Source organism: Saccostrea cucullata, unplaced genomic scaffold (genome assembly GCF_032062105.1).
Source record: "Saccostrea cucullata isolate Sc308-1 unplaced genomic scaffold, CSIRO_AGI_Scuc_v1 ctg7754, whole genome shotgun sequence".
Classification (NCBI taxonomy): domain Eukaryota; kingdom Metazoa; phylum Mollusca; class Bivalvia; order Ostreida; family Ostreidae; genus Saccostrea; species Saccostrea cuccullata.
In genome coordinates, this window is record NW_026927274.1 from 5,856 (window position 1) to 20,000 (window position 14,145).

General features: G+C 32.3%; 1 protein-coding gene and 1 long non-coding RNA gene across 3 annotated transcripts in view; one reads left to right on the forward strand and one right to left on the reverse strand.

Moving 5' to 3' along the window:
* The first annotated feature begins 9,254 nt into the window (after positions 1–9,254).
* Positions 9,255–14,145, forward strand: part of LOC134273907 (uncharacterized) — a 9,104-nt gene continuing 4,213 nt past the window's right edge. The window contains exon 1 of the mRNA XM_062756124.1: positions 9,255–9,686. Within this exon, the coding sequence (XP_062612108.1) occupies positions 9,292–9,686 (395 nt within the window). The 5' untranslated portion in view covers positions 9,255–9,291. The remainder of the gene's footprint in view (positions 9,687–14,145) is intronic.
* LOC134273905 (uncharacterized) overlaps positions 11,620–14,145 on the reverse strand; it is a 5,056-nt gene continuing 2,530 nt past the window's right edge. For both annotated transcript variants that reach the window (XR_009993508.1, XR_009993507.1), the window contains exons 2-4: positions 13,214–13,334; positions 12,501–12,571; positions 11,620–12,045 (exon numbers count right to left, since the gene is read on the reverse strand). This is a non-coding gene — a long non-coding RNA (uncharacterized LOC134273905). The remainder of the gene's footprint in view (positions 12,046–12,500; positions 12,572–13,213; positions 13,335–14,145) is intronic.

A 14,145-nucleotide genomic window follows, 5' to 3' on the forward strand; every position in this document is an offset into this window, starting at 1 on the left:
TAGATCTTATCACAAATATGTCAATGAAAGATTATTTATGAGAAAAAAATCGAAAAAGCCCAGGGGTCTATTTCGAAGGGGGAGGGGGGTCCTGTCCTCAAGCACCTGTGATCACGAAAACATATTCTCCTGGCATCATTTAATGATATATTTATTCAAAGTATTTAGAAGTAAACAAACCTCCCCGGTAAACTACTATCCTGTAAAACTGTTTTATGAATTAAAGTCTCAACTGATCATATGCAAATTCGAATCACAATTAAAAATCAATACCGGTAAATCAAGGTTTTTGCTTGGTTCATGAACGTACAGAGATGATAAAAGTCTGACACGTTTTATTATCATCAAGACCATGTATCGAGGCAATAAATGATTCCATAAATATTGAAATGCATTTTTCACACAGTTTCAGTAAATTCAATTTGAAACCGTCCACTGATGTCATTGTTTTTCCAAGGGAAAACGAAGAAGATATACGTACCACTGGAGCTAGGAGTCACACACTTAAAAATTTAAAATATATCCTTTGGATTACTACACATAAGATTTATCATCCATTCAACGTGATCATGATGCAACTCGGATGCAACACTGTTTAGATGTGAACCGCCTGATTTCAAAATCTATCAGGTCGAGCCCGGGACAAGACCTCGAGCCCGATGATGACAGTGGCAAGCGGTATACATGTATCTAGTCTTCCCGACTCCCGACGCCCGACTCCCGACTCCCGACGGTCCCGGATTTTGATTTTTTGTCGATTTCTCTTTTCAAAGTTCACAGAAACTATTCATACTTTTCAGGCACATTTTCTAGGTCTTAATGAATTCATCAGTACGTAAAAACTTAAACCAATTTGTGTATTTATTACTGAACCAGATGTTTTACCTGCCAAAAAGCGGTAAATCTAGTACTCAGTTATAGATGTTAAAACCAAAAACGGACACAGATGTTTTCGAAGAATCGCGATTACAAACAGCATAATGAAGTTTAATTTTTTTTAAATAAAAGGAAAACCTCAGTTACGTACCATATAATTTGTATGCATCCACAAAAACAGCCACATATTTTCTTTTTTTTTCCGTGTTTAGAACTCTTTGACACGTGTACCATGGTTTGTCTCCATAATTTTAACATTTTTTTATGATTGAAATTCCTAAGGAACCTGAATTTAAAAGTCATGCATTTTGGTGTTATGGATTTAAAAAAATTACACTGTTCATATTTTTTTAACACCACCAATTTCACTGAAATACTAATTCCATCTTTTTAAAAGAAAAAATATCTTCCCAAATAATATCACAATATTATGATCTACGAAACCTCATGTCTCCGCGCATCGCTATGTATCGATAATTAATTAGCATAATTTTAAATTTAAAAAAAGAGAAAATATGTGAGTTTTTGCGCGTACAAATTTTCTGGAATGTAAATGAGGTTTTTCCACTTGTTTGTTGAAAAATATATCTTTCATTTTGTTGTTTTAATAGCGATTCTACGAAAACATCGGTGTCCGTTTTTGGTTTTAACATTTATAACAGAGTACTAGATTTACCGCTTTTTGACTTTGACGGGAAGGTATAATGCCCTGATAGTATAATGCCCTGATTGACCTGATTTCATATATATGCTGAAATAAAGAGTTTTCATGCACATTCACAATATTATTTTTATTGGAAATGATGAATATTATCATTTTCTTTAAGAACCATGAAGAAAATCCAGAATCAAAATATTTTTATATGTTTTATTTGACTTAGAAATTTGACAGGGGTATAATGTCCTGATTTGCGGGTATAATGTCCTGATTTGCGGGTATATTGACCTGATAACCTGATAGTATAAAAACTTCTAATAAACACAATTTTAGATTATTTAAATATTAATATTTGATAAAATATCTTTTAAGAGTGATATATGAAGTTAGTTTAATTAAGTTTGGGTGAAAATGTGTTTTATATATTGCCCGAAATCACTTTTGAAGTTTGTAGGGGGTATAATGTCCTGATTTCTGAATGCCCTGATTGACCTGATTTACGTGTAAATATAGACATAGTGATAAAAATGCATATTATCAACTTAAATATTACAATTTATTGAGGGAATTATTGATTACATATGGTGATTCTATACTAGTATTACGTACACTTTTTATTATTAAGAATTTTATTAGTCAAGAAAAGGTAATGACCTATAGCTGATATTTTGAAATGACCATTGAAGGCTCATCTGATGGCCTGATATTTTGGAATGTCTTGATTGTTTAATATCTACATTATCTCAGTTGCTGCATTTGAAAATAATTTTTAATTTCAATTTCATTTTCCATACATGATTCCATTGTAAATATATAAATATATATATATATATATATATATATATATATATATATATATATATATATATATATATATATATATATATATATATATATATATATATATATATATATATATATATATATATATATATATATTACAATAAAATATGTTCAATTCCATACATCTAAAATCCAGTGATACTGTGATACAATATATTTCGAAAAAAAAAAATCAAATGGTGTAATTTGTTTTCAAAAGATTATCATTTTTGATTTGTTCATTAAACAACCTTATTTGTAATTTAGCACCTAAATATTTGCAACAATTTAAGAAGAAATTTATTTTGAAATGGTCTTATATAAACAAATGTATTTTTACTTATTACAATGTTTTACCAATATTCAATATCAATATACCAGATGTAGCAGAGATATTTTTAATGGTTCTAAAAAAAATGAAAAAAAAATCTGGCATGCAGCTATCTATGATGAGCCGTATGGCTTAAAGTTATTGAATAAAGAATTATATGTAGTATCTAATTTAATTTATTGTACTACATATGAATGCATACTTACGACAAAAACGATCTTGTATCCGATAAGATTTAATAATTTGAATGAGCAAAATAAAAATCAAAAGTAGAGACAACCAGGGAATTAATTAATTCATGAAAGCGTGCTCTATCTTAGTGGTATTATAGTCTATTGAACCTATTTTATGTCAAATATATAATTATAGGATTATGAAACATGAATGTGCATGTACACATTTAAAAAGGGGTTTTTTCCCTGGGCAGGAACACGATTATATTGAATTTTGGGGCATCTTATAATATTAGTTTTAATACCTGTATAGTTAAATTACGAACATTTAAATACAACTGATATTTCAAACGGAAATTGATTTAATTTGCTAATTTAAAGAAAATGAAAGACTTCAAAGACGCCGACATTGTTCGAGGTCCACTGTGCCCCGTACGTGTTTTGCGGGAAAAACTCGTGGCCTGTACTGTACCTTTGACCACAAACAAAACAAGTTGATCTAATTTATAGCAAATAAGGAATCGTCTCACACTCTGTCTAGTTGTTTTAAAGTTGTAGTTTGCTTCGAGTAGTTTCCTTACATTTACACTTGAAGGCCCAGACGCATGATACTTGATAATGGTGTTTCGAACAGGCAGACACAACCTCCGTCCTCCTTTCACAGGCGCCGTAGCGAGAAATAAACCAAAATGACTTATTTGGTCATTACACGATTCAAAAATCATTGGGGGCGTGGTTTGCATAATTAACCAAAGAACGGTACGGTTCGTTTCTTGCACGGAACGGTACGCTTTGTGGACGGTACGGTACATGTACGTTTTGTGAACGGAACGGTTCGCTTTGTGGACGGAACGGTACGCTTTGTTCACGGTACGGTACGCTTTCTGCACGGAACGGTACGGTTCGTTTCTGAGATGTAGTAGCACGGTTTAGGGTATTGTATTTAGACAGATATTTTCAAAAGTTTTCGCTTTTTTAAGGGTCATGACCCACTATATAACTTTATTTCTTTAATTTATATGAATTAATTAAAAGAAAAGTATATTATTTAGTATTTTAAAGAAATAATTTATTTATGCAATGCTGATATAATTTCAAGTTCAGCATAGGAAATGTTATGTTTAGAAATAACTGAACTTAAAATTGTGAATGCATAATTATTTATTTTACACATACTGAATGAAAGCTTTGTATCAAATCTTTTTCATTTTTTCTCAAATAAACAAATTAACAATATTTCAATTTTCAATTAATATGCCTTAGAGAAATCTTAATTAATTTTTTTAGGTTTATTAAATTGTTTTATTTGTAATACATAGTTTTGAGACAAAATCATTTTATAAGTATATAAAATCAAATGTTTAATTATTTAACATTTTGTCTTTTTTGAAATATGTTATAGTTATAGATTCTGTCAGGTTTGTTTATGCAATCAGCAGAACATTGTAGACTGGGATTACACAGATGTTAATTAATTACAGATGCCATATAGGGGAGGTAGTGAAGGGGGGTATGTGGTCTATATCCCTTTGACACTATATCAGACATAATAAACAAGCAATGATGTGTACACAAACAGTGTACATAATATTTTTTAATTGATCAATTTATTTTGTTGTACTGAGTCTGTATATTGCTGTAGAATTAGTATTATTTAGAGTACGAGTTTCTTACTGTATCAGAGATACAGGGCGGGGCTTGAGGCGAGAGCGATAGCTCGAGCCGGGCCCCGCCCTGTATCTCTGATACAGTAAGAAACGAGTATTCTAAATGACTTGTGACATGACCTTTCTAAGGACCTCACTAATTTACATGCGTATTTGGGTGTATACCTCCCAGCCAATCAAATGATTTTGCAGAAAGTTGATTGAGTATCCCATTTTAAGCATTTTCAACTGAAATGCCGAGCGAGATGGACGTGCAGGTATCTATCATTTTAAAATCATTTAAGAGATGCATAAATTAATTTGTTTTCAAAAAACTTTATTTAGATTTAATTGCGCAGGGTTTTTTTTTTCTCTCTGCAGCTCTTGCTGATCTTTTGATGACATTTTTTTTCAGTTTAAGCTACGATTTAATGCAAAACATTTTGATATATAAGAATCATGTGGGAATATTTTTGAAACAAAAATGCTTCGGGAGATCGTAGATTCTGAGAGAAATGTCCGACAATGTCCTCCACCGGTCGTCATATACAAAATTGAAATAATTAAGCAGATGAAAGGAAAGGGGGAGGGGGGTATTTTACTTCACGTTTTCATTAAAATGTAGAGTAACCAAACGGGGATACAACACTCACTGGTGCCCCCATCCCACCTTTGAGTTTTTTCTCTTTCGCTTTCTTAAATTTTTTTTTCTAAACTTGTATACATACGGTTTTTAATTCATCAACAAGTAACCAAATGACGCACATAGGTGTTGGTTGATTATAAATCTACCCCCACGGAATACGATTTTCCGTTTTTTTTTTTTTTTTTTTTTTTTTTTTTTGGGGGGGGGGGTTCAAATAATAATTTGTGAACTGCCCCACTCCCTCCTTTCTAAAATTTTTGAATCCGACATTAATATCTTTACGTTGTAAAATTTTATTTTTAATTCACCTCAATTTTTGAGTAAATACTAACAGTTCTATGGCGAATTGAACCATTGGTATGTCTGTATACGGATACAGCTTTCCGTCATCGCTAAAAATAAACCGTACTGTATCGTTGATATTTTTCAAATACAGTACAGTTTCTGCTCATTTGCATAAGAAACGCCCACAAAAAGTGTTCTGTATCGCAGTTACAGTATGCTTGACTTCAAAGGAAAACTCGCCAGGTCATGTCACAACAGCTATTTAAAGATAGACATATACCTGTCAATTTTTATTTATCCTACTTAAAATTATATTGTCAACAGACGTACTTCATTCATTTGATGTTTTATTGAAAAATATAGAAATTTGTCCATGAACACGTGAATGCTCGGAACTGTTTAAACAACAAACGAATAAAAATTTTAAAAATCATAAATTACAACCTATATATCTTTACCCACAATTTTAAAATCTTTAGTTACCTCAAGGCTTATCTTAAATTAATCTGCATTTTCCCTACTTTTAAACGTTAATCAAAAAATACTATTTTGGCTATACTACAACCAGTTTATCAAATTATCATTGTTCTTAAAAATTATCTCTTATAATTTTCTCTAAAACAATCAAAAGATTCTTCAAAGATTTTGCATTATGATAAATCTTAGTTTTGCACAAAATACTGGCTTAGAGTACGTGCTACAATAAAATGTATATATCAAGTGACTGAAGTGTATCAACTTTAAAATTATCAACATAATTAAGAAAATAAAATTTAAAAAAAATGAATGAAAATTAACATCAAATTATGAAAAGTATTATATTTAATCTCCATTCATTTTAAAGAATAACTTTAGACACAGGTGTTAAAATCAGGTCATAAGAAAAAATCAGGGCATTCAAAAAATCAGGACAATATACCCCTGCTAACTCCAAAAGTGCTTTTTGAGCTAGACATAAAAGATATTTTCTAAAAATCTTTTTTTCTAAAACACTTATTTATCCTACTGAAAACAATTTAGATTGAAAAATTAAACAAATTTAATGATAATATGCCTTTTATTAGAAGTTTCATATTATCAAGACATCAGGTCATTATACCTCAAAATCAGGACATTATACCCCTGTTGATTTTCTCTTTCAAATAAACAAAATAAAAACTTATTTTTTAAATTTTTCTTTAGTGAATCTTATAGACAATTAGTATCCAAATTATAATCAGTTAAAAGAAACTTGTTTGGGCACTTTACTACTTCTTGTGACATATGTCTGTATACGGATACAGCTTTCCGTCATCGCTAAAAATAAACCGTACTGTATCGTTGATATTTTTCAGATACAGTACAGTTTCTGCTCATTTAATTTGCATAAGAAACGCCCACAAAAAGTGTTCTGTATCGCAGTTACAGTATGCTTGACTTCAAAGGAAAACTCGCCGGGTCATATACCAATGGTTCAATTCGCCATAGAACTGTTAGTACATGTATTTACTCAAAAATTGAGGTGAATTAAAAATAAAATTTTACAACGTAAAGATATTAATGTCGGATTCAAAAATTTTAGAAAGGAGGGAGTGGGGCAGTTCACAAATTATTATTTGAACCCCCCCCCCCAAAAAAAAAAAAAAAAAAAAAAAAAAAAAAACGGAAAATCGTATTCCGTGGGGGTAGATTTATAATCAACCAACACCTATGTGCGTCATTTGGTTACTTGTTGATGAATTAAAAACCGTATGTATACAAGTTTAGAAAAAAAAATTTAAGAAAGCGAAAGAGAAAAAACTCAAAGGTGGGATGGGGGCACCAGTGAGTGTTGTATCCCCGTTTGGTTACTCTACATTTTAATGAAAACGTGAAGTAAAATACCCCCTCCCCCTTTCCTTTCATCTGCTTAATTATTTCAATTTTGTATATGACGACCGGTGGAGGACATTGTCGGACATTTCTCTCAGAATCTACGATCTCCCGAAGCATTTTTGTTTCAAAAATATTCCCACATGATTCTTATATATCAAAATGTTTTGCATTAAATCGTAGCTTAAACTGAAAAAAAAATGTCATCAAAAGATCAGCAAGAGCTGCAGAGAGAAAAAAAAAACCCTGCGCAATTAAATCTAAATAAAGTTTTTGGAAAACAAATTAATTTATGCATCTCTTAAATGATTTTTAAAATGATAGATACCTGCACGTCCATCTCGCTCGGCATTTCAGTTGAAAATGCTTAAAATGGGATACTCAATCAACTTTCTGCAAAATCATTTGATTGGCTGGGAGGTATACACCCAAATACGCATGTAAATTAGTGAGGTCCTTAGAAAGGTCATGTCACAAGTCATTTAGAATACTCGTTTCTTACTGTATCAGAGATACAGGGCGGGGCCCGGCTCGAGCTATCGCTCTCGCCTCAAGCCCCGCCCTGTATCTCTGATACAGTAAGAAACTCGTACTCTAAATAAGACATATTTTAGAATTAAATGAAATCAGGTCAATCAGGGCATTATACTATCAGGGCATTATACCTTCCCCTTTTTGACAGGTGATATAGTCTCGTTTACCCCAGACTCTCGCTCTCGAGACTTTGCCCGAGCGAGAGTCTGGTCTGATTCCTATTTAATTTTTGTAACCAGTAGAGGTCGCTAAACCGGCTAACAAGATGGCGACTCCCCTGAAAATACATTTGAGAATTTACTTTTTAAACAAAGATATGTGCGTTTTTTGTTCCTTGTAAAGCAGACAAATGTATTTTATTATAAAATCAGATAAAAGTAAAGGCGCAGCCTCTGATTTTTTAAAGAATACAGATCTTAGCATCGAAGAGAATGTATCAGCCAATGAAAATCCATACCGATTTCTCGGTAAGCCTCGATTTGAAATTACAAAAATTAAATAGGAATCAGACCAGACTCTCGCTCGGGCAAAGTCTCGAGAGCGAGAGTCTGGGGTAAACGAGACTACAGGTGATACTGCTGATTCAGTAATAAATACGCACGTTTCCAAACGTTTTGATGCATTGATAAACTCATTAAAACCTTGAAAAGGTTCATGAAAAGTTTGAATAAATTCTGTGCATCGGTAAAAAAGAAATCGCTAAAAATCCAAAATCCGGGACCGTCGGGAGTCGGGAAGACTAGATTTACCGCTTGCCGATGACAGTTGATAACAATAACATCTGCACATCAAATATACAGACTAAGTTAAATATCTGCACTTCCAAATGGTTCCATGTAGATTCCAAATTGAGTTAAGATTTTTCCAAATTAAACTTTTCCGAATGACATGGAAGTACTTGGAATTCCGAATGCTTCCAAATACTTAATTCCAAGTAATTCCAGGTTACTTCCGAATGAAACTCGACGGGGAGTTGGAACTTCTACACACGGGGACTATCAGCTGATTTAATAATGAACGACTTTTTCATAGTAACTTCAATCATTAAGCGCTAATCATTAAACAAACAAGAGACGACGCGGTGAATATCCTATAAAGTCTCAAGCGCGTGTCACATGGGGTGGTGACTATGAGGAGTTAATTACGAGAAGGTATAATTGGGAGAAGAATTATGTTAATGTTTTTTGGGATTGATTTCAATTGAAAAAAAATTTAAAATACGAGTTTTTAAACATTGTAATATTATAATAAGCAATAAAGTCAAAAAATAAATAGACCTAAATATTAAACCAATTTAAACAAACAAAAAAAATTAATTTTATTCCTTGTGCCGAGCTGTCTTCGGTATGGGCCGAGGTGTCAATGATTTATTTTTGAGCCAACCTGTTAGGGCCGAGGTGTCAACCGACACGGGCCGAGGTGTCGGTGGGCCGAGCAGTCTGTCTACCCCTCCGAGGAATCGCTAGCGCATGCGCGCTCAGCGCTTAAAAATGCAGAGGGAAGATATAATGAATGACTATCCAGCAAGTAGATATTGTTCTCATTCAAGTTCGAATGGAGACGATGGATGCTCCGACGAAAATGCCTTTCCATGTAACACGAGTTCTTGGACTAGTGATTTTGTAGATAAACTGGGCATTAGAAAGGTATTGACAAACCCATTTGAACTGGTACGCACAGAGTGGTCATTATGTCAAATGTCATCCGCTGAATTAACTAGAATTGATGAACTTGCTAAAATGTGCAGTTTCATGCCTCGTGCTGATTGCTATTCATTGGAGGAGATACCGTATGAAGAAACCAAATGTTACAAACAGTGGGTAAAGGAGTGGTTTCCAACAATTACAGTCAAAGAGTTCAAGTTGTAAGTTGATAATACATTTTACGGTGTTTACCATTGGGCAAGCACAGTTTTACATAGCTGCAGATCTTAAGCCTTATGGTTTTATATACATTTGTCTTTGACCATAACGCTACAGATCCCGTACGTAGTGCAAAAAAGGTTCAATTTATGGCGCAATATTTTTTGCACTCTTTGGGAGAGAATTTCTCCACTTTCTAGCATTGGTCAATCAACTACCTTTCAACTCCTAATTCTAGACACATTTTGTAGCCAATATATATAGTTTATTCTCCTCCCAACCATTTATAGTTGTCTCTACAGGCAATAAACTTGCTTGAAGTGAATTTTCAGTTATTAAAATTATTTGTTAGATAATATGTTCTACGGTGCGACCGTTGGGGCGAGCGCAGTTAACCTTTGCACTGCTTTTTTTATTTCCAAGGAATCGGGATCGAGATTCCGAACTTTTTGGAAGTTTCCGACAAAATCGGAAATACCCGAGCCTTTAAATGATGAAAGTATGACGTCAAATAAAAAGTCATGTAGACTTAGAACGCAACCGACAGTTTTGTGGCAAGGATATTGCATAAAAACGTTGTTTGTAATTTTTTTTCAAGTAAGTTGTTGCTATGTTTCAGCCACCAGGTTGCTATGCACAAAGGATCACTGGGATTGAAGAATGTTTTCACATGGAGTCATAAAAATTTCTTGGAACAATGTGCAGATTTCAACCCGAATTTCCTCCGTTCGTACACGTTAGTGTATTGAGCTCGCTATGCGAGCGGCGCTTCGCGCCGCCTCGCTGCGCTCGCTATTATCTAACAAATAATTTTAATCAAGCGAGTTTATCATTTGTATAGACGAATATAAAGGGCTAAGAGATGGATGATTAGTTAAATTATGTGTCTAGAATTAGGAGTTGAAAGGTAGTTGATTATTGGATGCTGGAAAGTGGAGAAATTCTCCCCAAAACAGCGCAAAAACTATTGCGCCGTAAATTGCACTTTTTTTGCACTACCAGATCTGTAGCGTTATGGTCAAAGACAAATACCGGTATATAAAATCATAATGCTACAGATCTGCAGCTAAATTTTACAGAATACCTTCAGAAATACATCTGAAACGGTGATTCTCATATCCGCCACTTCAAACGTCAAGTCGCACAGAGTACTACTAAACAGAGTACGCTAGAGTACTTTAGAGTACGCTAGAAAAATTATGCTATTTAATGTAATAAATTGTTTTTTTTCATTTGTACAACATAATTAAAAAAACTATTATACACAGGAAAAATGTCCACATATGTTGAACATATGTTAAACATGTGTTTAACATATATTTTTTACACATGTAAAACACATAAAAGGAGCACACATGTATAGGGTGTTTATTTTTACACATGTTAAACATATGTTTCACATGTGTTTAACATGTGTAAAAATAAACACATTGTATATTTATACATATGAAACATGTGTTAAACATGTGTTTTATATATGTTATACTTTATATGTGAATTATACGTGTATAATATTACTGTTGTACTTATTATCATTTTTATACTTTTTTCATGTCTCTCCACATATGTGAATCATATGAAAAGGGCAGCATATGTAAATCATATGAAATAGATACATGTGTTCTCTTTCAATATTTATCACAAGGAAAAACACATTCTTGTACACATTTAAAAATCAGATATTTCTGCTTTAGATGAAAATCCATTACATTTCAATGATCTATCTTCATGGGTTAAATATATGAAAATTAATATCTTAAAATGCTTACACAACTTTTTTGATAAATTATTTTCATCAAGAGAAATAACTTATTTTTCAGTGTACTTTCTAAACAGGAAAGTATACAAACAAGTCAGTAGCATTTGTCGATACATGTATTTTACAAATTCAAAGTTGAGTACAATTATAAGATTTCCACAAAATGATTAAATAGTTAAACATGCATACATGTACAAATGAATAACATAATTAGTCCATGTGTACTTTTTTTATAATTTATATGATTTGTCATGAAAGTGTCCAAAGCAAAATTGAAATATCACATGTAACATTTGTCATGTATTCTCTATTGTAAATTTATGAAAAATCAAGTTATTTGATATTACAGCATACAAATAAGAATGGGAATTAAATCTTTACAGGTCAAATGCAGACAAGATTGTGTACATCCTCCCAATTTCATAATTATTTCATATATTTTCTTGTTCTTTTTCCTTCTGTATCTTTCAGTTTTCTTCAGTTGTCCTCCCTCTGATCTTCCATGAGCTTGACCATTTTGAACTCTCTTTGAACTGTACCCAAAATGCAAATCCACCATTTCTCCCTTTCCTGAACACTTTCTTTGTGGCACAGAATGGTCTCTACAAAAATTTCAAAAGTAAAAATAAAACAATTCTTAAATTACAAAATCAATTCTACAAGTAATATTAAAGTTCTCAAACAAATGTATGCCAAATTCACCAACAGAGATATGATAAGAGATAAAACTAATGTTATATATGCTATACTAGGTGTTTTGTGGAATCCTATGATGTAATTTGCAAGACAATTACACTGTTGGAAGATATGCTTCATAATAAAGTCATAAAAAGCATTTTTTTTTTTTATTTGACAATTAAATTTGGAATGTTCAAACAGTACGTATTACTAATTCATATTGCCAAAAATTAAGAAGATTCTGACACAAATATTTTATTTTTGGACAAAAAATACTACAGAGAAGTAGACAGGCAGAAAAACAGACAGTGTGATTATAGGATATCCCAAACGTTGTTGGGAAGAATATAACAAAGTTTATTTAACAGTGTGTAGTTACCTTAATTAAGCTTTTAAGCAAGTCTTGGATCTTGGGATTTATTCTTATGAGACGCTGACTGTATATTGAACCTGTAAAACAAATATTCACGCAGTAGATATCTTCTAAGCATAACTAAAACTTAATTAAACTACAAAACTACAACTACAAAAAAGAGAGAGTACATGTTTGTAGGTTCTTAATAGTCTTAATTAATATCTTACATTTTAACAGAAACTATGTTCTCTAGTTTTGGAAAAAAATAATAAATGTCAGGTAATGAATACCGGTACATAACAGATGTAAATATCCAATGGATTAGCTAGCTGATGTACTTTCAACAATCAACACATATGCACATGTACTTGTACCTTGAAAGTTGGATGTCACTGTTATTATTAATTTTTAACTGATATTCAAATATTCAACCCCCCCCCCCTTCCACCCTGAAGTCATTTACAGTACATGTACCAATTTCATAGCTTTTAAAGCCAGCAAATTCTATTCATACTTTTCATATTTTAAAAGTGCACTGGATTAAAACTGTTTTATAATATAGAATAAAATTATTGTAGTATTGAGTTGGACTTATTATTTATATGAAGACATGCAAACAATATAATGTAGAATTATAAGGAACAAAAAGAAATTACAATGTATCAAGAAATATTTTGTCATGAAGGAGTCATTACAGATGTTTACTTTGATTTTTTATTGCAAGTATTTATTTTTACCTTTAATATTGTGAAGATGCAATCTTCTGTCAAATCAGCTTTAGGATCAATCGCCAGTCTTATCAGCTTTGGGCTTTTTAGACGCAGCAATGTGACACTGAACTCAAGTTACTGCATGCACCTATAGGCCATAAAAACAAACACTTGTTATAGCAATGCCCAAGCAAGGGGGAGATAACTTGCCAGATTTCCTCAGCCTCGTTTTGATTCCGTATCAAAAAAGAGCTTAAAAAGTATGGCTTAATACACTACTTTCCCTCGTGTTTTCAAACGTTTTGATGACCTTTCTATGAAGTTTGAGATGCCCCCTAGCATTACCAACCCTGAATGTTTGAAGTATGGCGCGATTAGTCGTTTTAAAAATAGATTGAAAAAATTAAAAATCTCTAATTTTCATATACGGAGGAGTACAGTGTCAAAACATGCAAAAATAGCTTCTTCTGATATACCACTACAAATGCATATCACTTACAGGCAAGTATTCAACCGTTCTTGTTCGCCACACGAATTTTCTAAGGCCTACTGGAGCAAATTCGGATTGTAGCAGCCAGCCAACACGTGTGTAGAAAAAATGTACACAACGTGAATTGAACGTCAGATGGTCTGTTTACTTCATTGTCAAGCTGATACAATGTTATATTTTTGTTTTTGAACTATCCTGAAGCATTTTAATAATGAAATTCCGTTCAAAGACTATTTTTTGCGCAAAAACGAAAGTAGGGTTCATCTCAAAGTGAACAAGAATAAATTTCAAGATTGACTTACATTGGTCAAGAAAACAGTGAAAGTCAAATGAAAACCTCATTTATAATCATACTTTGATTTTTATTGCTAAGTTTATTTCTTTAAATGACAACACAGCATACAAAAAATGATACATAAGCTATTCTGTATAAATAAAGAAAACAAAGGAAGACAACTCTTGCATTTCA